General features: G+C 42.5%; 1 protein-coding gene across 1 annotated transcript in view; it reads right to left on the minus strand.

Moving 5' to 3' along the window:
- Nucleotides 1-140: 140 nt before the first annotated feature.
- The window catches only part of FBXW4 (F-box and WD repeat domain containing 4), a 77,862-nt gene continuing 51,993 nt past the window's right edge, over nucleotides 141-26,009 (minus strand). The window contains exons 6-9 of the mRNA XM_035134119.3: nucleotides 23,849-23,914; nucleotides 3,190-3,330; nucleotides 2,886-3,027; nucleotides 141-1,745 (exon numbers count right to left, since the gene is read on the minus strand). Of these exons, the coding sequence (XP_034990010.1) occupies nucleotides 1,629-1,745; nucleotides 2,886-3,027; nucleotides 3,190-3,330; nucleotides 23,849-23,914 (466 nt within the window). The 3' untranslated portion in view covers nucleotides 141-1,628. The remainder of the gene's footprint in view (nucleotides 1,746-2,885; nucleotides 3,028-3,189; nucleotides 3,331-23,848; nucleotides 23,915-26,009) is intronic.

The following is a 26,009-nucleotide window of genomic DNA, read 5'->3' on the forward strand; positions in this document are numbered from 1 at the left end:
TAACAATATCTGTCCACTCTATCATTCTTCTATGAAAACTATATCCCTCCCAGCCTGATCCCAATTTTATATGTGAATAATGGCTAGAATTTTTTTAATTAAAAAACAACAACACACAGAGGCCAGGCACACAACAGGCAAAAGGTAGATATTATCTTTAGGCTGCAAGTTCACAAACCTTAAAAGCACAGCATTTCCTAGTTTCCATAGAACTCTATACTAATGGCAAATAGAACCAACAAGGACTTGCAACAAAATGTTATAGTCCGGGGAGCTGCTGTTCAGCCATTTCCCACTCATTGGACATTCAGCATTCTTTGGCTAGGCATGCTCAGTCCTTAATGAGTTGCTGCTGGGGGCTGCCCCATAAATTTTTGTATTCCTAAAGATCTTTTAACCTTTGGGTTCTCTCCTTAAGAATGCTGATTTCTCAGTGTCACTCACTGAATTTGTTAGGACTGTATATCTTAATGGAAGGTTGGAGATAGGATGATCAAGGAATGTGTCACAAACACAGGTGTTTGTTGGGAGTGGCTGACAAGGGCTAGGGTACTTGGTTACTTTCCCCCTGTTGTGTCCTACTCTTAGAAGTAACCAGGAATGGATGTTGCACAAAGTTCTCGGAGAAAAACATCCTGGTAGATTGCGGTCGATCACGGGCAAGTAATGTCCCCTTATCAGACTGCCAGCACTAGGTCCCTTTGTTGGCACCGCAGCAGCAGTGAGCATTGCAGGAAGCGGGAAAGCGATATTAATGTTACCTGTATCGCATTGTGTGATATGCACCTTTTTATGTTTGTTTTTTTTCATCCCCCAAAGCTCAACAACTCTGTCCTCCCCACAAAAAAAGTTTAACAACTCTGATCAATCCTCCCCCCCCCCAAAAAAAGCTTAACAACTCCAATGGCAATAGGTAGATCACTGCCAGTTATTTTATACTGGGAGTAGACTGCAGTCTCTTGGGAGTTGGATGTGCCTGATGTAGTTCATTGTTTCAAAAGTTACAGCTGTAGAAATAATTTTATTTTTAGGTAAGCAAATCATTGCATTTGATCCTAGGAATCTATTTAAATTATACAGCTATTAGTCACTGGTTTTGAACTCACATTCTTTCTTCCCATTATAAAATTTATTTAGCACATTGACCTGACAACACCTTTCTAGTGCAGCACTCCTTGTATGCAGACAGTTAAAAATTGGTACAATTTGCACAGAGTAATCCAAGGCTTTGGTCTTATAGCCCAGTGTCCATTTATGTGGCAGTGATGAATGTCAGTGAAGTAAGCAGCTAGCCCCATCCTCCTAAACTAAATCTAAAACATGAAGAATGGTTGGCTTGCAGCATTCAGAGGTCCAAACAGAATCTATGCTGATAGCAAAAGAGAATGCACAACTGAATAATGCCTTCATAGAAATTAAATGCAACACAAAACCCCAAAATGTGCAAAATAAAATGAGGGAAGGAGACATTAGCCTTTAATTGAACCAGAAGGCAGGTGAACATTCCTTCCTTGGGTTCCCCCATAGCACTTAGTGTGAGTTTCAGGCTGCTTCTTCTGTCAAGGTAATCATTTCCTTTTTGTGCTCCCTGAGCTGGGTATTATATCTGCAGTCCAAGCCAATCTCCATCAGGAGGTAGTAAAATCAAGGGCATACAGGGCAGATGCCAGGGTGGCATAGAGATGAGTGGTGCTGAATCGTAGGCAGTACACAGGACTGCTGATGGGTGATGACAAGGAGAAGCTCTGTAAAGAAAAAAGAAAAAAGATCCTCCTAGATAGGTGATTTTTGTTATTCATGAATAAGAGCCAATGATAAAATGGCAATCATCAGGGCCGGCTCTAGGTAGAGTGCCGGTGGCGCCGGGCCGGTAGGCGGGGCGCTGCGCAACGAAGCCGCACGGAAGCCATGTTGCGCCCTGCGAGGGCGGGGGTGCCAGAGCGATCTCCGCCCCTCAGCGCCAGGGCGCCCGACCTGCTCGAGACTGCCCTGGCAATCATCCAGCACCCACAAAATTCCATTGCACCCTGTAAATCTGCATCATAGCAAGAAGATAACAGAACTGAGGTGAGGCAACAGTGAGGGCACTGCCAATCGTCTTTCTGAACAAGACAAGCTCAAAGTGGCAGCAATAGCTTGAGAAATCGCCATTACACAGATATATTCCTACTGACATCTTTGGAGTTCAACTGAACCCAAAGCTGTTGTATCAGATCCCCATTGGCAATTCCTTGCTCTCCCATTTAATTTGCATTCATTTATTTAGAACACTTCTTGATTGCCCAATCAACAAAGTCCCCTGGGCAGCTCACACAGAGTTCAAACAAGGAAAACTTTAAAATTATTAAAACGTTAAAAATGAATCAGTTCATTTTCCTGCCTAAAAATCAGCGCAAAACAGCAAGTCAACATTTAAAACCTGTACCTGGTCTCATGAAGTCATAAACCCAATTCCCTGTCCTAGTATCACGACAATATGGAGCAGCTGGGAGGCTTGTTTTGGTCCTGTAAGAACATTTGTATTCCACCTTCTGGAGCTCAAGGTGACAAACATGATTCCCGTCCCCCCAGCCAAAAATTAGTGTGTAGCAGGCTTGTGCCCCAGGGAGGTTACTTCGGTGCTGCTACTGCAGTGGTTTGACTTCACCCCCGAAGGCACACTCCACTGTGTCTCGAGACAGACGGATTCCAACCAACCAGCACTGAACAAGTTACTAAGTTTCATGGCTGAGTAGGTATTTGAGCTCCCATCTATTAGTGTTTACATAAAGCAATCAGGAATGAGCAGAAGTGACACACATCTCCACACCCTTAGTCCCTGTGCAGGAAACTTGATATAGTTCCCCTTTTTATCAACTTTTGGGAACATAATGGTGATGCCTTACCTGTAAGCACCTGGTTTGTCGCTTATCCCAAAGACGGACCACGCCATAATAAGAAGATCCACTTGCAATCATGTGATTCCCATTGCTCCTAATGCAGTACAGGGCACTGTCATGAGGCTCTTCCCATTGCTTGACACATTCCCTTTTGGGGAGAAAAACGTCACAAAAGACCTTTAGAGCATTCTTTTCCACATACTGGATCACCAGTCCTTATGGATAACCTGGTATGTCAGAGCAAGACACCCAGGAAATTAGCAACCAGAGTTTTTCCAACCAGCTTTGATAAATAGGCTGCAAGACTGACCTTGTGCTCGTCCGTAAATCCCAGTATCGGATATAGGTATCATACCCACAAGACAGCAAAGTGGAAGGTGTTTCATAGAAAACATCTAAGACTCCAGCTCCTCGATGGAAGTCTGTCCCAAGGCAGGTGACTAGTTGTCCACTGAAAAGAGAACCGATTATGGTACTGAACATCTTTTTATATTACATATGTTAGGCTTTTGTTTTGATTCAGTTCTTCTTTCAGGGCAGATTAATGAAACGAAAACTTGAAAAGATTATTCAAGTGCAGGTTAGTTTGTCTCCAGTTTTTTAAACAGAAAAAGATCACAGGTTGCATACCAGGACAAATAAATAATAGCCATTTTCCCTTTGAAAGTATAAAAGCCGTTACTCAAATCTACCTCTCACACTAAGCAGAACTAATATGTTTTTCTGTAAAGCAAAGAGCATTGGTAAGCAGCCCTTATATTGGCAAAGATGGAGATTAATTCAGATAATATACTAGTTGTGGAATCCATAGACACCACATTAGTGGTCATTAGAAGATCTCTGTAAATATGAAGAGGTATATGTGCTTGGCTGTAGTATAATTCTCCCTCTGGTATACTTATATTATTTTCTTAGCACTCTGCTTCTATATCTAGCCATAACAATTTGGGGCTTCCTTGGCAAGAGAGGGCAACCACTTTGTGAACAGCAAGACATACAACTGTGTCAGAAAATAAATCTTTGTTGAGAGCACTACTATCCTTGACAAACAAAGACTCATGCAAAAGACCTCCCTGGTAGACTGAAGGAACACTTACTTGATATAGTGGAAAACAGCATGCGCTGGAAACAATTGTGCTTCTCCAAGGGTTCTATGTATTTTGTCTTTGTGCTAATAGCCCTAAGCAATCCTCTCTTGTCTACAAATACCAGCACAGCAAGGAAGGAGACACTCAATCAGTGCAATCCCACATTATGGTTGGAAGATCACTGATCAATTGTAAACGCAAGAGTTCAGAACAGAAAGCAGGTTTTCATGAAGACTGTGGACCATAGCAGTGAGCTGCATTCTACAGCTCAATTGTTTAGGAAGCTTTTGCCTGTTACTCCCCACACACACACACACACACACACACAACAAAAAAAGCATTCATGTAAAATGGTTACTTGTATACCTGAGAATGTAAAGCATGAAGTCCAATGTTTGCATATACATGGCAAAAATGATATTTGCTGCCATTCTGATTTGCCCAACTCTGATTGAGTGAAGGAAGGATTCTTCTCATGGGAAACATTTTCTGGCTCCCTGCATTTTTTGGCAGAATCTCTGCAGTACTGAAAAGCAACTCCATTTCTCCAAGACTCATTTCCTTTTTTATTTTGTTCACACCTAGATGGGTTGTACTGCATCTGTACTCCAGATATGCTATATGTTTTCAGTAAATCCTTTCTTTCAGTTCACCTAGATTGGTTCCCTTCTTTCAGCCAGCCTCTTGCATGTAATGTTAGTGTTAGAGATGACAGCATTCATTGCACTTCCATCATTATCATGAAAGCATTTCAACCTGCTCTGTCGTGAACTCTTAGCATTGCAAGACAACAATGCCCAAGGGAACTATCTAGACCAGGCATGTCAAACCTGCGGCCCTCCAGATGTTTTGGCCTACAACTCCCATGATCCCTAGCTAGCAGGACCAGTGGTTGGGGAAGATGGGAATTGTAGTCCAAAACATCTGGAGGGCCGCAGGTTTGACATGCCTGATCTAGACTTTTTCTAGTGCTCAAATTACACAGGATACAGCAGTCCCCTATCTTTCATGTCAGCTTATCTCTCATTGCAGCCTTGGGGGGGGGGGAGGTGGGGAAGCATGATATGGCTAAAATTGGGGAGGACTGGGGATGGACCATATCGTTGTTGTTTTTAAGTGTCCCCATATCACACAACCAATACTGAAAGGCAGGCTGTGTTCATTCCCACCATCTGAATCAGGCTCACTTTAAATGAAGAGCTATCTGAGGCTGCTTTCACGGGAACCCAGTCTCACAGACACGGCTCCGGTTGCAGAACTTTCTGCAGCCACTTCCCCATGGCTAAAATGGAAGGAGAGGAGCTGCTTCTGCGATGCCCCACCTTATTCAGGAGACATTTTCATAAAGGAATGAGAATGCAACTTTAACAGGAGACAGTTAAGGACCAAATTGGCACGAAAGGCAAAAGGATTGCAAGGAATAAGAGGCTGAATAAGACAGCTGAGTAGTTCCCTTCCTTCATTACAGCTACAAGGTCTGTCTAGTACAGGGCTCTCTGATTAATTAATACATGCTCCTAATCCACCTCCCTTGCAAGAGAAAGCCGGGCTGCCACAGTTCTCACTACCACTCAGACAACAGTGTCCAATGAAGCCCATTCAGCCACTAAAGACCCACATGTTCCCAGCCCTTCTCCTCCTCCCTAACGGTCTAATCAGAACTGGTCACAAAGCACCGAGCGCCTGCTTTTCAGGCTGCCGCACTGGCTCTCGCTCCGTGGGACAATGCAGCCTCACTCCCTGAAGCAACTAGCGCTTCCCCCTCCTCCCAGTTATTTTGTTACTTTCTGCTCCTTGATCCCGTATCAGTCTTTCTGGGGCACCCGAGCCAGAGGCCTTAATTCCATCTGTAATCTGGGCTAAAGCCCCATCGGGGGTGGGGGGGATAAAGACCACACAATAGGCGAAATAGAGTCCCGGGAGATGTTCAAACAAGTAAACACCGTTGTGTCAGAGGAGCAAAATTGCTGAGAAAGCAGATTAGCACCAGCAGCACTGGTGTCCCCCAGATCAGAAGGTGAGCCCTGCCCTGCTCGCCAGAGCCAACACGCTTCCATGATCACAGCACCGGCGGCCTGCTGGGGCCGGCCCATCTCCCCCAGTCATTCTCCAAAAAGCAGATTACGGAGAATAACAATTTCTTTGTGGCTGTGTAATTCCCTCCGTGACCGTGACTGTGGAACACTCCATCGGGCCGTAATGCCAAGGCCTTAGCAACCATTTAACACAACCAGTCGGCCCTAGCGATGCTCCCCCCAAGGCAAACCTCTTGGGCAAGCTTTAACATCAAGTGCAGGAATTAATCCTCATCCCTCCCCCCCCCGACCCACCCACAAAACCTGAATCCAGGGGTGCTGCGTTATTGCACTTTGTGTTTCTCAAGGCAGGGAATTGCTGGACAAGTTCTTAAAACATTAACCCTTGGAGGGAAGGAGTGTAGCCCATCTGCTCTATACAGAACAGAGTTGGAAGCACATCATCTATAGATATGCTTCTATGCACATTAGAAAATCTAGAGATTATTTGGGCAGAGAACATTTATCAGGAATCGAAACCATGGCACTTAAGCTATTCATGGTTATAAAGTAAAAAAAAAAACATTTTTTTTAAAGCAAACTTTTGGAAATTCTCATGGGATGCTGAAGATTTAACAGAGCTTCTGTCCTTTCTAATGAAAGCACTTGCAGTTTTTCTCCCTTGATACAGCATGAGTAGCACCTCATCTGGATGGAAGTACAGGCAGTTCCCCTAAAAAGAATCTATAACTTAAAAGAAGCCCAATCCTGACTTGTGCAGTGTGTTGGTCATAACACATCCTAAGCCAGCGGTTTTCAACCCTTTTTGCTGAGCAAGCCCTGTAACAAGCTCCCCCTCCTGGAAAGTGAAATAAAAACATTTTTAAACTATTACAAAATTCAAAGGGAAAAGTTTGCACTAACTAATCATTACTTGGAATTATTCAACATCATGGGACTAGAATGTTCACAAACATATTTCAAAGACTTCATTAAGCTTTCAGTGCCAAGACTTGAGCTTGGTGAATTTTGCAATATACAGTATGTCCCACTGTTGGACTGCAGGTGTCTGGCCAGCATGAGAGGGCAAAATGCCTAAGATGGGAGGCTGTAACATTTTGCGGAATCACATGGGGATGCTGGCTGAACCCAAAGTTTGTATGAAAAATGCTGCCCCAAGTGGTACTATACTAACAGAGCCTTCCAATACCGTGTACGTAGCTCTTTTTGTCTGAAACTGTAACCCAGGGAGCTAAGGACATGTTGCAAGGCACTTTGGGGGTGTGTGGATATGGAGGCATTTCAATCTGAAAGCACTTCTAAAGGTGGTATAAACTACATTCCCATTTGTATGGAGAATATGTTAGTGCAAATGTCTGCAGATGCATCCACAGGAGCTCTCCACCCTTTATCCTGACATGAGATCTGTAGCACTTACAACTGCTACATTTACTTACTCACCCACTCATTCTCTTTTGTGTCTGAGACACGACTTCTCCATCAGCACCTCACCTACCTTCCAGGCTGGGGAAGGATAACATCAAAATGTGCTGGCAGATGGGGACTGTTCAACCTCTTCTGCTTAGACTTGACCCTGAGCCCTCTCATTTATGAACAAAATGATTTCCAAAGGGGTGCCCGTATCACTCTGTAGCGACAAACACTAGAGTCTCTCCCCAGTAAGAACTATATTGTGTCGTCACCTTTCATAGACTTCATCAGATGCATGGAGTAGTCTGAAAAGTTTAGTAGGCCTATACACAAACTGATTCAGATAAAAGCAATCAACAAACAAACAAAACACGCATTAAAATGTAGCCACAAAGGCAGAGAAAATGCAAGAGGTGTTCTATCCAGAGTGCAGAAGGAGTTCAGAATTCAGTTTCAGCCAGTGTCATCACAAAATGAAATCTGAATGGAAAGGGGCAATCAACAATTGTAAAAGCAGTCAGTGATCAAAATAATTGTTGAATTCTGTTCACTTGTTTTGTATAAGAATTGGCAAGACCATTCTTGCATCAGAGACTGTGGGACTGGAGGCAAATGAAAGAGAGAAGCAGTTTGCCATTTCCTCCAGATAAAAGACGAGACAGCTTTGGAATCTTATTTTTGGAGGCTACTATGTTGTCTTCCATAGTGTCAAGGTATTCTGGGGCAAGAGCAAACCCTAACTACCGTGTTTCCCCTTTTTTAATCCGTAGTCAGAAAGTAAGCCATAGCAGGCTTTTAAAGCATTTGTTCAATATTAAACACCCCCTGAAAATAAGCCATACCTTCACGCAGCAGCGCCGCTCGCCTTGAGGCAGCGGGACCCAGCAGCAGCGCTGTCTTTGTCCTCCCGCTGCTGTTGCTGTTGCTGCTGCTGCTGGGCCAGGCGGAGGCGAGGCCGCTGCTCGCCCCTGGGGGCTGCATGGCCCAAGGCTGAGCGGCGGCGGGAGGCCCGCGGGCGCTTCTGCACAGCTGGAGTGATGGGCGGCGGCGGGAGCGCTGCTGGCCCCTTCCGCGCCGCCGGAGCGTCGTGGGCTGCATGGCCCAAGGCAGAGCGGTGTTGCGCCACCAGGGCAACAGGCGGCGGCGGGAGCACTGCTGGCCCCTCCTGCGCCGCCGGAGCACCCGGCGAGGAGGCCTGCCTCCCCAGCGCCCGGTACCGGCGGCTGCAGAGCGGAGCGCTCTGCCGCGCCGAGCGCTTGGAGTGCCCGGCAGCGCCTTGCAGAGCGCTGAACGCTCAGAGCGCCGCAGCAGCCTGGCCTCTTCCTGCCTGCCACCCCACCGCCCGGAACCGGCAAGGAGGAGGAGAAAGGGGCGCCTGGGAAGGAGTCGGGAGGGCCCTTGCTGCATGATCCATGGGCACCCGGCTCCTTCCAAGCGCAGTGAACGCCGCGCCTCGCTTTGAGCAAGAGGCATGAAAGGGACGCGGCGGCGAGGGTGATGGCTGTGCGGGCGGCGGCTGCGTCACGTCTCCCAGCGGCCGTGGGGGCTCTCGGTGCTGCCTTGCCCGGGCCCCGCATTCCCCAGAGGCCGGCCTCATGCGGTGGGTGGAAGGCGCGCGGGTGGCCTGCCTAAGGCCGGGCGGGATCCCTCAGCCCTCCTCATCCTCATGCGTTTATTTCGCGAAACACGCCCCCCCCAAATAAAGCAGCAGGAACCTCGGAGCGGTTGGCAGGGGGTGGGGTGGGATTAAAAAAACCACGACAAAGGCATCAGCGGGCGGAGCGCCGAGCCAGCGGCCTGGCCTCTTCCTGGCCATGCCGAGGAGGCCTGCCGCCCCACTGCCCGGAACCATAGGTACCATAAAAACATAATAAAACTAAGACATCCCCTGAAAATAAGACACCATGTGGTTTTTTGAGGGGGAAAAGTTATAAGACGGTGTCTTAAAAAGGGGGAAACACGGTATATGTTCCACTGTAGCTGGTTTACCGAGGGGCGTAGGAAGATAGGGGGAGCAGTGCGCCCCTGAGCAACGCAATCCCAGGGGCTGCCTGCCCCCAAAACGTGCACGTCACTGCGCACAGCGCCCCCCGCCCCCAAATGCATGCCACGTCACTGCGCACGGCGCGCCCCGCCCCCAAAACGTGTGCCCCGTCATTGCACATGGCGTGGCGCCCCCCCAAAACTCATGCCACGTCACTGGGGGCAGCGCGCCTGCTCTCCGCCCCCAGTGGCAGAGCATGAAGCTCTGCCGCTGGGTTTACCCACAGAAATAACTACATGTGTGGGCGGATTACTCATACCACTACTTGTTCGAGTAGGAGACCATTTGTGTGAGTGGTTATTTCTGCAGTAATGTCTGTCCTGGCTCGAGCAATTCAATCATTCTGCTGCCACCCATTTTCCATAAAGATCACCTTTCAACTCCACATATAGAAAGGTTTAATGGCTTCTGGCTAGGTTTATGGAAACCAAGACTCTTGACGTTCAACTCACTGTACCCTCATCCTGGAAAGGCTTTTCTTTTTGCAACAATACAAAGAGACATTTCGACTCTAAACAATGCCCTTGGGAAGAGGCTCTTGTATCTCTTGCTACTACCCAAGCCCCTTCCAAGTGGCACAAGCATCATCTTACTAGGGTGAAGGCTGCCTGCTCAACAGTTTGAATGCTGAATACACAAGGTCATCTGGCAAGGGGGAACAGAATTTAGTTTGCCAGCACCTCTCCTGTTTTGTCATAATACCCTTCCTGAAATAGTATTCTAACCGCACTACTAGCACTAGGAAATCAGCAGCACAGCCAAGATTAAAAAGGCAGAACAAAATCAGATGACCTGGAAATTCTCCACTGGGTTGCTGTTGTTTTTTACCCAAACCCGGTCTTCCGTTATTCAAGTTGGGTTGAGAACAGAGGCCATAAGAAGTATTGTAGCACTTTCAGGTCCAGCAAATTTAGGAATGAATTCTCAGAGGCAAGAGATTTTAACAGCTGCAGTGCACTAGAACTGACATGAATTTAAATTTACAAATTAGTTGTATCAGAAGCTAATTTTGATGCTAATAAGTTAACACATTCAATTCATCTCTCTCTTTTCCAGAAGTTTAGACAAAACAGAAGTGGCTAACCTTTTCAGGTCTAACAGCTGCATCACCAAGCAGACCTCTATTTCATTGCATGCACATGTATTAAAATAAAGTGGGGAATCTTTTTCAGCCCAAGGCCCAGATCCACAGTTGACATGCTTTCCATGGGTCATTTTGCATTTCTGGCAGGTGGGTGGGGCCACTCACCTGTGTTCTCACAGTGCTAAGATCTGAGAAAAGCCTCTGCTGCTGGCTTTTACCATCAAGGAGCAAGCAGCCTTTGAGTATTTAGACAACAAATCTCCACACCTGATGTCATATGACTTCAGGTGACTAACAGGTGGGCATGATTTGTCCAAAATGGCCTTCACAGGCCAAATTCAGAGGCCTGGCAGACCTAATAAGGCTTACAAGCTGGGGGCTCCCCACCTATTAAAGCAAACATGTGCATGATCTTAACCCAGTATATCATCCATGCGCGATCATCTACACTGGTAGAAAAAACATGCCCAAAGCAGGCTTAACTACGTTGCCAAAATTTGATGAAAAAATTCATGCACAGTTTCATTTGGGCATTGTTCGCAGATGTTTGGGTTTGGGTCTCAACAGCCAAATGCTTTGTTTCAATCAACTGCAAACAGTCTGCCAACAAAAGTCAGGACCTGGACTGTTCCAGAGCCAATATAGAATTGTGGTACCACTAAGAAAAGACTTGGTGCTTAATTTTAACCAGAATTGAATTTGCAAAGGTAATTCTAATATGGTGTTTCCCAAAATTATTAAATAAAATGAAGCTAGGATTCTCAAAATACTAACAAAAACCTGTGAGTCAGAGGAAACTACACCAACACTTATTCCTGCCGCCCCCCCCCAAAAAAACCTTAGTTCTCCGTTTTGATACATTCCAATTTGTTTTTTAAAAGTCACACTGTTGCTTATGCCTATGATTCACTAATAATATAGGGACGGAAAACATACACGGTGAGAAGCATAGAAGAATCAGTAGGCAGTCTACTGCTTTTATGAACTCACAGCTAAAAGTTTATTAATAAAGAATCAACAAGTGTTCCTGGGCATTTACAAATGGAGCAGAGTGAAAAGAACTTGGAGGTGTAGCCATAACAGGCTTCTTGGGACAAGGCTACTTTTTAAAAAGTTAACGCTGGACAGCACATTGCTTACAATGCTCCCTGTGCCAGCTGGAGGCATGCATGCCTTTCGCTTCAGCAGGGGTGGCAATGATAGCAGTGGTAGCGAGGCTGGAAAAAAACTTTGCCCTCTTTTCTTCTGGTGACTCTGAATTAGCCCACACACACTTTAAAGGTTCCAATAAAGAGATACAATTTCTTTACCTTTCCTGGCTCTGAGACCCTGGACGTTTTTTGTTGTCCGGGTTGTCGTAAGGTTAAGTTCAGAGGATAAACTGACATGCTAGCTATGGGAAAAAGCCAGTTTTCTCAAATAAAGCCACAACGGTGCAAAAGAGACCCCTCTGGGGCTTTTATTTGGGAAAACAAACAGAAATGGCACCAAGCCCTTCTGCTTTACGGGCCAATTTAACTATCAAACCAACTCTCTCCCTCCCAGAGGCAAAGAAGGGAGAGAGACACGGCAATATGACAATGGCAAGAAACATTCAGGGGGGAAAGGACAAAGCAAGCTGTCTGTCTCCTTGTCTTTCTTGTTCAGGGTTCTTTTTCTTAGCACACGTGTGTTCTTGTAAAAACGATTAGATTGCAATTTGTATAACATGGTGACCCCCAAATTCAGACGTTTAACCCCTTTTCTCTGCAAAGAATGTGAAGAATGTCTCAAAGATGGGGGGAATTCTCTCAAATTGGGGGGGGCAGTAAGGAAAACCTGCGGGGAGTTGTGTGGGAATAAGCCACTGTATAGCTTCTTTTTGAACAGACAGCACTTTGGAGGTCTCCTTCGGCCGTCAGACAAAAAAAAAGAAAAAGAAAAATGGAGATTCCTAATCAAAACAAAGCCATCTGTTTAAATGAGCCAGCCCAAAGGGTTGGGGGGGGGGAGTGCTCTGTGTGTGTGTCCATCCCACATGTAGGTGCTCTTATTTTTTATAGCTTCTGTTGATTCTCTTGCCACCTAGAGGAAAATAAAGATTGTCTTATGACTCATGAGCATGAAACTGATCAGAGACGGAAATCTTCTGGAGGATTTTGTTACAGGTATTGCAAGATGCTGTTTGAGCACATGAAGGCTCAGAGCAGAAGTCAGGAGTCCAAGGTAGATTGGAGGGTAGATGCTGTTGCTTTAACAGTATTAGAACTTCCAATGCGGCAAAAGAGGGCTAAGAACTAAGAAAGTTCAAGTCTACCTAGAACTCCTTGTAACCATGGTCCTATGCACATTGACTTTTAAATAAGCTCCACGTGGAGACTCAAGAACCCATTAGAAAAAGAACAAACTTTTTTCTCTCAATCAAAAAATTCCTGGAGTAGGCTGGACTACATCTGGATTACGAAAGAGTTGGCGCCAAGAATACATAAAGCGGAAATTTGCCCAAAGACATGCTCTGATCATAATGCAGTATTTCTGGACTTAAAATTAATCGAGCAGGGTTCTTTCAGATGGAGGATGAATGATTCGTTGTTGAGAAATGAACAGGTTTTAAAGATTGCTCAGAAGTCGTTGAGAGATTATTTTGAGATAAATTTGAATACCCCTTTGGAAAAAAAAAACAGTATGGGACGCAAGTAAAGCAGTTATGAGAGGACTTTTGATTCAGCAGAATGCAAAGAGGAAGAAGGATCAAAATGAGAAAAAGAATAATATCCTGGATCAATTGAAAGAGAAAGAGAAGAAACTGAGAGCCAAACCTAAGAGTGAGCAATTACAGAAAGAAATCAAGACACTGCAGACCCAGTATGCAATTCTGATAAATCAGGAAATAGAATGGAAAATTAAATGGATGAAACAGAGGACTTTCGAATCTGCAAATAAATGCGGTAAATTACTTGCTTGGCAGTTAAAAAAAAGACAGAAGCAAAATACAATAACAAATTTAATTCAGGATGAGAGAAATATAGAGAAACCTGCAGAGATCAGAAAATGCTTCCAGAAGTATTACAAACAGCTATATAAAAAAGAAAAGGAGAATCTGGACAAGATCGAGCAGTTTTTGGACAGAAATGGGTTGCAAAAGATTCCAGAGGATAAGACTACCCTACTTAACCACCAGATAACGATACAAGAAGTGGAAAATGCAATAAATCAGATGCAATTCGGGAAAGCCCCGGGACCGGACGGACTGACAGCTAAATATTATAAAGCTTTAAAGGAATGGCTGATAAGACCACTGACAGACTTGTGCAATGAGATTTTGAGGGGAGGGGGGGCACCGGACTCCTGGAAAGAAGCTTTCATCACGCTGATACCAAAACCAGAAATGGACAAAACTCAAATCAAGAATTACCGCCCCATATCCTTATTGAATGTGGATTATAAAATTTTTGCAAATATTTTGGCTTCCAGATTGAAGATGGTGTTGGGGGATTTGATTCATTCGGACCAGGCTGGCTTTTTGCCGGGCAGACATATGAAGGATAATATTAGAAATGTAATTGATATTTTGGAGTATTTACAGGAGAAAATTAACAAAAAAGCGATGTTGATTTTTATTGATGCGGAAAAGGCATTTGATAATATCTCTTGGGCCTTCATGAAGAAGAACCTGGAAAGGATGGGGGCGGGAAGCGGTTTTATGAATGCGATAAATGCAGTTTATACAGAGCAGAAAGCAAAAATCATTGTAAATAGTGTGGTATCAGAGGAAATTAGAATTGAAAAAGGAACCAGACAGGGGTGCCCCCTATCACCCCTCTTATTTATATCGGTCCTGGAGGTGCTCTTGTCAACGATTAGAAGAGAGGAATCGATTAAAGGAGTGGGGGTAGGGAGGAAACAATTTAAGTTAAAAGCCTTTGCTGATGACCTTGTTTTAACTTTGCAAGACCCAGAAACCAGTGCGATTAACGCACTGAACTTAATCCAAGAGTTTGGCAGTGTTGCTGGTTTTAAATTGAATAAAAGTAAAACCAAAGTGTTAGATAAAAACTTGACACCGGAAGAGAAAAAGACTTTGGAGGAAGCCACCGGCCTACAATTTGTGAAAAAGGTGAAATACCTAGGGGTGAATTTAACTGCGAAAAATTTGGATTTATATAAAAATAATTATGTGAAAGTTTGGAATGAGATCAAGAGGGAGGTGGAAAGATGGTCGGATTTAAAATTGTCTTTGTCAGGAAGAATATCAGTTGTGAAAATGAATGTATTGCCAAGAATGTTATTTTTGTTTCAAACGTTGCCAATTATAGATAAGGTGGATTGCTTTAAAGAGTGGCAGAAGGTGCTATCTAAGTTTATATGGCAAGGGAAAAAACCGAGAATTAAATATAAATTGTTAACAGATAGTAAAGAGAGAGGAGGTTTTTCCCTGCCAGATCTTGAGATTTATTATGAAGCTGCCGCTTTTTGTTGGTTGAAAGATTGGTGTTTATTAGGAAATACAGATGTTCTAGATTTGGAAGGATTTAATAATGCTTATGGATGGCATGCATATTTATGGTATGACAAAGTCAAGAATCATAAAAGTTTTAAAAATCATGTAATTAGAAAATCATTGTTGAAGGTGTGGATTAAATATAAAGATTTATTAGAGAGGAGAACACCCCTGTGGATCTCACCTTTGGAAGCTAAGGCTCATAAAAAATTGACTACGGAGGCCAGGTGGCCTAAATATAGAGATATCTTGGTGGAGGAAGGAGGCCAGTTAAAGTTAAAAACGTATGAGCAGTTAAGAAGTAAGGTAGAAGACTGGCTCCAATACCACCAGATAAATGAAATGTATAAGCTAGATAAGAAAAATGGTTTTTCACAGGAAAAATCCAAGCTGGAAACAGAACTGCTAGATCCAAAGACAAAGAATCTTTCCAGAATGTACAATCTGCTACTGCAGTGGCATACGAAAGATGAACAAACAAAAAAGGTAATGATAGATTGGGCAAAAGATGTGGGACATAACATTATGATGGAGGATTGGGAAAGGTTATGGAAAAAGAATATGAAATTTACGGCATGCACGGTCTTGAGAGAAAATATGATGAAAATGATGTACAGATGGTATTTGACCCCAGCAAAACTCGCAAAGATGTACCATAACCAGGATAATAAATGTTGGAAATGTAAGGAGGCAATAGGAACGTTTTATCATATGTGGTGGACGTGTCCATTAGTAAAGGACTTCTGGGAAAGGATTTATAATGAATTGAAAAGAGTCTTTAAGACTACGTTTATTAAGAAACCAGAGTCCTTTCTTTTGGGCATAATGGGAAGAGAATTACCTAATAAAGATTGGAATTTGTTTTTGTATGCCACGACTGCGGCAAGGGTATTACTAGCAAAGTACTGGAAGACATCTGAGCTACCAACAGTGGAGGAATGGCAGATGAAAATGTTGGACTATATGGAACTTGCTGACCTGACCGGGAAACTACGCGACCGGGGAGACGAGAAGCTGCAAGAAGATTGGAAGAAATTTAGAATATATGTTAAGAAGTATTGTAACCTAGACATTTGAAGGGGATTTTAAGCATTTATATAGGTTGCAGATGATGAAATAGGAGGTTTTGGGGGAAAAATGAAACCTGTAAAGTGGAGCCGATATTGGAACCGTTAAAAAGGGGGCCCGAGGGGGTCCAATAAGGAATTAAGAAATTTAAAATTAGGTAAATTTATTGTTATTATTGGTTTTTTTTTTCTTAACTGTGTATGTTTTCATTTTTTGTTATATTTTGGATGTGGACATACGGATTTGGAAATAAGATTGTCATGATTGTCTTTATTTGTTGTTTATATTCGGAAAATTTAATAAAAAATATTTTAAAAAAAAAAAATAAGCTTCACAGAAAAGCCATCCAACTTACTTCTAAATAAAGGTGGTTGGGACTGAGATATAACTTGCACTAAAAGGCAAAACACTGTGGGAGTTATAAGGTAGAAACTTTGACCAAGATTTTCAATTTATATGGATTAAACCTCTGGTAAAGTCCCAGCAAATGAGGTTCTGAGTAGGGCTTTCAGTAGCGAAATTATTAGATTCAGGTAGGCAGCCGTGTTGGTCTGACACAGTCGAAATAAATTAAAAAATTATCCAGTAGCACCTTAGAGACCAACTAAGTTTGTTCTGGGTATAAGCTTTTGTGTGGTGCTACTGAACAATTTTTAATTTTTTTTATTTATTTCAAATTATTAGAGTTTGACTCTATCCATAAGGTGTATTTACATAACCCCCCCCCCAAAATGCAAAACAGACACTAAAGCTCTACGAAGTGTACCCAACACTGAGGTCAGACGAGCCCCTCAAGATATACCTGGAGAAAAGTCTTACTTGTTCAACTCCTCTTGACTTGGGTATCAATCAGATAAACCCATATGCTGCCCCTCTTAACAGTAAAATATATTAAGCCTCAGAGGGTGAAAGTGCATTCTGGTTACATGTCAGCACAGAGACAAAAAGGCTTATTTTTAAATTGTGATCTTTGAAAGAGACTGTGCTTTCAAAAGTGAACATCTAAATTCTGATAAAGATTCTTTGGCCAGGAACGTTAATATTGGAAGCAACAGAAAATATGTCAGTCCAAAGCTTTGAAAAAAAATGTATGTCTTACACCCCTTTTGAAGAGACAGCAAGAAGGTAGCTTTCCTCACATCTTCTGGGAGAAGGTTCCATAGTTTTGGAGCAGTCACTATAAAAGGCCTGCACTAAATAGTTGAAGCTTATTTATTTGGTTATATTTCACAAGTTTTATATACCACTTGATTGTAAGAAAACCTTCAAGCAGTTTACAAGAAGAATAAAATAAAAAAATTTATCAGTAAAAAGATGCTATTTGAAACATTAAAAAAAAACAAGTATAAGCTCAAAGCCAGAATAAACACATGTCTGGATAGACTTGCCTGAAAAGAAATATTTTTCGCAGGCACTGATAAGGTGCCTGCCTGATGTCACTAGGCAGGGAATCTATGTCATCTACAAGGGAAGCTCCATGTAGACTGCACTACAGCTATCAAGCTTGGAAACTACAGTGGCATGGATCAGCATAGCAAGAGGGAGGGAGGAAGGGAGGAGGTAAAACTTCCATATGACCAGAATATCATAGGAGACCCTGCTGGCAACACCTCCAACCTGTTTCTCAAGAAGCAGTGGTAGGTCCAAGAGTATTCCCAATATTCTTTAATAAAGGTCTCTGTGATTTATCTTAATTAGGGAATCACAGGAAGGCTAATCTCCTCCACATCCTTGCCATTCCATATCAGCGTGAATATATATTGATCTCACTGAACAACTACAGGTAACTTTGTATGTTCTGAATTAACAGTAGGAATGGGGAACATGGGACTATCCAGATGTTGTTGTACTACAGCTTTCATCATCCCTAAACTACCGACCATGCTGACCAATGCTGATGGCATTTGGAGTCCAACAATATCAGGAGGGTCTTATGTTTTCCATTCCTGCTCAACAAAATTGTGGAAAAGGTCATCATTTTATGGATGCAATGTGTTGTTTAAGAACTGGCCTTAAACTTTTGCAGGATTCTATCCAAGCCCTGAAAGAGAAATTCATCTCAGAATGCATTATTTGCAGATATCTTTATTAGATTTAAATGAAAGGAAAGCAATACAAATTATGCTTTCCATTTTGATTATAGACCATGTTTCTATGGTAGTTGCAAATAAAAAGCTGAATAAGCTTGAATTCATATATGAAAAGCCACTCTAAATCTCAACTGGAAGGTTTCTTAAACACAGATATTTGTATAATACCGTATGTAGCTTTAGGATCTGTTTGGAGTGATTTTGCTCAGAAAATATTGAAAGAAAGCATAATTAAATCATACTATCAAATTAAACAGGATATAGGTCAAGCACACATACATTTCCTCCAGAATCTTCAAGTGAGGCAGATACTACATTTGTTGGTGCTACAAGGATCCCTAAAAGACTACACAAAGTTTGAAAAGTCAGTGTTATGGGTGAACAAATGTAAGAAAAAGCCAGGTACACACTCCCTCCAACAGTAGCCTGGATAACAAGAATGAGGGACATAGCTTATATGATTAAACAAACAAATGTAACAGGGGTCAGAAGAGGCAGGCAACAGGATAACTTTGTTGTGAAACTGAGTTTATTCATCTTTCACTGGAATAAGTGTAATGTGCAATTAATCTGTATACAGTATTAGGTGAAATATAAATAGAACAGCACCAATCCATTTACACAGGGCTCTCTTCTTTCAACTAGCATTTCAGATCTCAAGTCACTTATTTTAAAATCCCTGTTATGAATAAAGCAGTAGGTATTATTGTGAATGTTAATCAAATTAATCCAATTAATCTGGAATGAAGGAGACTGGAAGTACAAGAGAGAATTGTGGAAACGATGTAATTTACAGCAGAGTTGTGAAGTATATTCATTATGTTAAGCATCTCAGGAATTTAATGAAATGTTATGTATATTATTTTACTGACAAGAAGAAGTGGGGAAAGAAACAACAAATACTGATTACTCTTTCTCTCACACACACTTTTAAACTGTACCCAAAAGGACATCAAAAGGGCCCTACCTAAGCACTTGAAGGGGTAAGAAAAAAAGGCACCAGAGAGTATAGGAACAGAAAACCCAACTGGATGAGAAGTGAAGGTCTGTGGCTTTTGCTTCACATGTGCTCCCTACCCCTCCTCCCTTTCTTCTTCTTCCTTGGCAAAGATAAATGAAGAAGAAGAAGAAGAAGAAGAAGAAGAAGAAGAAGAAGAAGAAGAAGAAGAAGAAGAAGAAGAAGAAGAAGAAGAAGAAGAAGAAGAAGAAGAAGAAGAAGAAGAAGAAGAGAGCCACAATCTTTGTCCACCCGCCCACCGCTATTACCGGTACCTAAGGGGGAAGGGACTTTTCCAAATAACCCAAAACCACATGTGCTCAGACACAATAGCTCAAAAGGCAGGCTAGGTAGCGGACCAACCCACTTTGTACTGCTAACAAGGGGAACCTAATTACAGGAAGAGGTTAAAGAGGGGCAGATAAAAGGGATACAAAATTTCAACATCTGTTGCTATAAAGGGATAAGAAGTGGGGAAAGGCAAAGGTGTCGGTTTGGTGTCAGAGATGGCATGAAGCCAATTTCAAAGAGTTAAAAAGATCGAGAACTGAAGAGGAAAAATTAGAGGGTTCCTTTAAAAAAAAAGCTGTCACAAGTACTTTTAAGAAAAAGATTATTTAGAAGAGGGAAGAATGTTTGGAAATAGTACAGCTAATTATGACCAGTGTCCACAGGGTCTCTGCAGAGCTGTGGGATCAAGGTGCATGTTAGAGCACAAGAAAAGTCTCATTGGATCAGGTGAATGGTCCATCCAGCCCAGGACTCAACAGTAGCCAGTTAGGTGTATGCAAGTATATACACAGGCATATGCACACATGTTCACACACTCATTATCCATGCCCTTCTTTTCACCTCCACCTTCTGCTTAAAGACATCTTGCAGAGGATGCATTGTCATCAATAATGCCATTCATGACTTTGTCAGATTATTGTTTGTGTGCATTATTATATCCAGTGACAGTGGGATTCAGGAACCAACTGTGAATAGCATCAAAAGTGTTATTTACTGTTTTAAATAATACTAGAAGGAGAAAGTACCCGAAGTTTGTCCAACAGTTTTAAAGCACATGCAAGCTTTGTTCCCCAGTTCCCTACTGGCCACCAATCATCATTCAGGCCTCTCCCTGGGCCACATCTTTTGAAAAATATTAATCTTCTTTATTTACTCCAGAATGCATTTTGTGTACCTAACACATATTTCCTTCCTCGGAGACAGTAACCAGGACTTTTATAGTACTGAGGCCACAATACAAAAGTTTAGAACGGTTCTGTTGCAATATTGGATATTTATAGCAAGCTGCTAATTTTACCAAGACAGTGCTTATGTAAATAAACAAACAGCTATCTAAGCATATCACCCAGATTTTTTCTGGGCAATATCCCTATTTTGGTTTTCTATAGAGCAGATAAGAGAAAGTGGACCCAGAACAAGTGACAATGGCAAACATCTTACACACATGTCAGTGGCAGAGGTGGGAGCAGAAATATGGATCTGAACACATAGTCTAGCATACTACCACTGCAACATTGTCCCAAAAGTGATGAGCTACATGGGTAAAGAGAAACATTCAGAAGCAGCATCTGTTTCCCATCCCCCTGAGGGTGGGAGCCCTCCAAGCTCCACTAAGATTCTGTGCTATGTTTGGTGTCCAAGCAGCATAGCATAGCTTTTCACACATCCAAAGTGTTAGAAACACAGGGTCAGAAAAAAAGCAAAGGTCATCCCATCACCAACCAAGTAAAGTCACAAACAGAAACCACACCTTTGGTGTAATTCTGTGGCATGTTCCAACTTCTTGAGCCAATGCATCAGAAAGAGAGGCACCCAAAAATCTTTCTGGGAAAACAACACCCAAATGGACCACCATAGTTCAGCTAAAAGATGGGCAGCAAAAGGGCTTTGGAAAGAAACAACTACTAAGGTAGCATAATCCATTTGGCCACAGTCAAGCCAACATTAGATGAGAGGGGGGAAAGAGAATAAGGTGGCGAGACCAAAAGGAAAAAAAAAGATAGGGGTCAGCCTGGAATGTGCCTGCTTCCTTGGTCTCAGTTCTGGGATCTTTAGTAAAGCTCTGCAGCTGGATCACAATGATCAGCAATCCAACAGTGTCCTGTGGCCCCGTGAGGGCAAAGGAAGGAGACTTGGATACTAAATAGAGCAAGCCACACAATCTGCTACTGCACAGACAAATGTTTATCTACCTAGAACTGCCAAAGCAGAAAAAGGAGGTACAAGGGGTTTGTCAGCAAGAGTGGGAAAAAGATATAGGGAGAGGTATGTGACAAAGAGATGTACAGCTGAATGGGCAAGAAGGTTACAGAATATTGAGAGGAGCAGCAGAGGAAGGAAAGAGAAAACGTGACACTTGAAAGATTAAAATTGTGAAGAAGCACAAGGCTGTTTGGAGAGGAAGGAAAGAAAGAAGGGAGGGAAGGAGGGAGCTCCAGTATTGAGGTGGCAAATGAGCCAGAAGCAGGAAGGCTATAAATAATGAAGAAAATATTCAAACACTTAAGCTATACAAAATGTGTTGGGAGGGGGAATCTATCAATTGTTCTCTTACTACATAAAGCATTCTAGAGTGCAAGTAAGTCAGGTATGTCCAAAGTCAGTTTATTTCCTGGGGTAAAATCCTTAAAAAAGTTCAACAACTTTGGTCTACCACATGTTCACTTCATCAAATCTGGCCCTATTTTTCAAAAAACTGGACACCCCTGAAATAAGTAGCAGAAGTATTTATGGACTTGTAGGTATTCTGACTCCTTTGGACAGTGTGAGGGCTAACTACATTGGTGGGTTCAGAAGAGAACACAAACTCACAAAAAATAACCCTTGGCTGGAAAAAGCAATGCAGCAACAGAACAAAAATTAAAATACCAGTAGGGAGAAACACTGCTGGTCCTTTTCCTCCATAGTTGCCCAAATTTCACCAACTACCACTTCTTGTGAGAAGTTGCCCCACCATCTACAGACGTCCGATTAACTTGTATATGTGAGAGACCCAAATTGTGTAGACTTTTGCTCCTCCCTCCATGTGAGGCCTGAGATGGGCAGCCCAGTGGCACAGTGCATTCCACTAAAAACAAGTGAAAAGGGAGGAATCCGTGACACTCAGCAGCCACTGTCGGTAGTTTCCCATTGGCTGGATGGTTCCAGGCTTTAGCTCTGCCTGTCAGTCAGGCTTTTGCCTTATTGAAAGATCAAACTCCATCCTGCCTGTTCATTACCTTAATCCTATTTTCTACATAGCTTTATTATCTCTAGAGGCTTCCTTGGGAAAGGCAGAAAAGGTGACACAACCACTCCTCACTTGCTCCTCGGTGCTGCTTCTATTTGAGGTAAGCCAGGAGAAGTTCATGGGCAAGGAGGGTGGGGACAGGAAAAGCCAAAGCAGCTCTCATTCTTCCTGTAGTCTAAGCACAGGAACCACATTACACGTAATTCACATTACACGAAATTCACCAAGCACAGAGACTGTTAATCAGCAAACCCACATTGCCGTTTTACTGCACAACCTAACAACAAATCTTATTATGAGCACTGCTCAGGCAGACTGCAAGAATTGCAAAAGGGGTTAAATCTAGCAAGGCATTTTACAACCTACATTAAAACATCAAATAAAACAATCCACATTACGGAAGAAAGTCCAAAGCAACATAGTTAACAGGAAACTAAAATATTATCTTAAAGATTTCAAAATAAAACATGACGAAGGGGGTTGAACTACAGAATGCACATTCAGTGCAGCAAAGATAACAACAACAAAATCTTAAACATTTCAAAAGAAATTATTACTAAAGGAAGTCAGATATAAAATGCATGCTTCAAAGAGCATAATGAGCAGGGGGGGGGTTTATTATCATAAGCATAGTCTACCAGTCCTTTTCCAAACACAATTCGAAGTGCTGGTTTTAACCTAACTGGCTTGAGACCAGAGTATCTATCTGGACCTGCCTGGACATAAACATCGGTCTGAGGTCCTGCTTCACATTCTCTTACCTGAAATAAGTTAAGATGCTGTTGACCAGAAAAAGAGCCTTTTCACTTGTGGCTTTCATCTATTCCAGTGCCATATTTGTTTGAAGTGCCAGGTGAAATCCTTTTTTATTTGCCTTGGCCTTATATTACGTTTGAATTTCATTGCTGTAAATGAGTGGTGGAGTTCTGGAATTCTCACTGGTTTCAAATGCTAAATGATTACCAATTTAAAAAATGAATCCAGGAATAGATACCATAATCTAATCTCTAGCAAGAAGGAAAATGCAAGGCTAAAGTCAATTGTCCTACCTTGTCAATAAAACACAAAAAGAAATGGGCATAAGTCGCTAGAAGATGGATGAGAATCAAAATTAGGAAACAAGCCCAAATTATATATATTTTTTAAAAACCCACACATGTTCAACAGAAAAAATTGCATAGACAAAGTATGGAAATATATTCATTGGTGTGTGTGTGCGAAGAAGAAGAAAGTATACAAACATCTCCAATGTAGGATTTTGGTCCAGAGATTAATGACTAAGCTGAACCAGATGACTTCAAGTCTCATCTACTTCTGTGTTATTGGTACACATTCATTTTCAACTACGGTCAGGTCTTAGAAAGTTTCCACAGGTATTCATCCCACAGGCAGATTTTCCTATTCACTGCCACAACTGTAAGAAAGTCTTACCTCCCCAAGTCCCAGATTCTCAAAGGTGAGGTATGTCCACAGCAAGCAGTTCCAGTCACAAATGAACTGTCAATCAAGGAAGAAAAAACAAAACATTATTAGCCATCCTCTTTGTACCATTACTAAATATTTGTGTGACCACAAGCAGATGAAATACACAGAGGCCAGACGCCGAAACATTTGAGAGTTGTAATGCATGAACTTCCATGCCCTGAAACCACAGCAGTAAAAAGCAAAGTGCACAAGCTGGAATAGAGTCTGCAATGGGGCTGCGGTTCAAGTCAAGGCATTGGACTAGGAAATATGGAAAGGTGTTCTTTTAACACGAGCTCTAGTGCAACTCTAAACATTATTCAGGTTTCTAGTCTCAAGATAGTAATATAACCAGAAAAACTAAATGCCTACCATCATGACAATGCCAGCATAAACAGATGATTCCCAGCTTCCTAATCTATTTACTTTAAATGGAGGAAGGGGGGAGCATTTTTCTGCAAAATCTATTTCAAGACTAGCCATCCTATACCTACACACATAATGAACTGGCTCACATGACGTGCTAAGCCAAACCTTTGCTTTGCAAGACTGCACAAACATGTGGACTCCCAGAGAGTTGCTCTCAGTCACTTGGTTCCTCCTGTCCTTTTTGCATTAAGCTAAGCCAAAGTTTGGCTTAGCATATCATCTAAACAAGGACTTGTGGTTCAATTCTGTCCTCACTAACTCTAAGCTGAAACCAAGAGCAAACATTGGCTACAACTGAGTGAAGAGAGAGCATAACCACAAGCTCCAGTTCAGAAACATGCTAAGCCAAAGCTTTGAATACCTGCTCAGAGCAACTCAGCAACTATCAGGACCAGGGAGGAGCAAAGGGGCTGCAAGCTCCTCTCAAAAGCCCACACCTCTGCACGGTCTTGCTAAGCCAATGCTTGACTGAGCATATCATGTGAACCAATGTAATGCCTTTCTCCAATTTGCAGCACTGTTAGTGCTGATCCATATTGCCTATGTAGGAAGATTATTGCAGCACACAATTATTATCTCCACCCCCATTGTTCTGCCCGGACACTGAGGTCCAGCACTGAGGGCCTTCTGGCAATTCCCTCACTGCGAGAAGCCAAGTTACAGGGAACCAGGCAGAGGGCCTTCTCAGTAGTGGCACCCGCCCTGTGGAATGCCCTCCCACCAGATGTCAAAGAGAAAAACACCTACCAAACTTTTAGAAGACATCTGAAGGTAGCCCTGTTTAGGGGAGCTTTTAATGTTTGACGGAATATTGTATGTTAATATTTTGTTGGAAGCTGCCCAGAGTGGCTGGAGAAACATGGGCAGGGTATGTATGTATGTATGTATGTATGTATGTATGTATGTATGTATGTATGTATGTATTATTATTATTATTATCATCATCATCATCACAGTCAGAATTAGTACATGAAAAGATCTTAGCACTCCTTAGGCAGGTTGAACAAAGTACAAAGCTGAAGGTATCAGTGCAACTGCAGTCATAATGGCTGCTTCATCCCCCATTTTTGTGGTGTAAGTGTCCAACTGCCTTTTTCAGCTGGACATCCGGATCAGAAGATTATCTCTTGGAGTGGCTTCATAAACACATCCACAGTAATCACACACAGACAAACACAAAAGCAGCAACTCCCCAGTCTCACCCCAAGTCCCATAGCTTCTTGCTGAAATCGTGCAACTTTTCAGACCGAACATGTCCTGGTTCTTTTGTTGTTCTGCTTCCCACCCCACCCTGATTTTCTTCTTTTGCACTATAGTGTAAGAGTGCACTTTAGAAGGCAATTAATGTGGCAACATCAAGGAAACTCGCAGAATAAATAATGAGTATGGTCTACCACTATGACACACTGCAGAATACACCTGGCAAAAAAACAAAATGAAACACCAGTCTAGAGCACCCTGAGATTGCAAGTGTTAGATTGCAAGTGTTAGATCTTCTTGAAAACCAACAATGTTGCTGTTGATACTTCAGGATTTGTGGGCAAGGAATTCAAGGAATATCTGGTTTGTTTGTTTGTTTGTTTGTTTGTTTGCTTGCTTGTTTACTTGCTTGCTTCAATGTGCCAACCAGAGTTAGTTTTTTCTTAGCTAATTCCCTGGACTGTGGCACAGCCTAGAACCCAATAAATGTGATATTAGT

This window comes from Zootoca vivipara, chromosome 5, assembly GCF_965207765.1.
Source record: "Zootoca vivipara chromosome 5, rZooViv2.hap1.1, whole genome shotgun sequence".
Classification (NCBI taxonomy): Eukaryota; Metazoa; Chordata; class Lepidosauria; order Squamata; family Lacertidae; genus Zootoca; species Zootoca vivipara.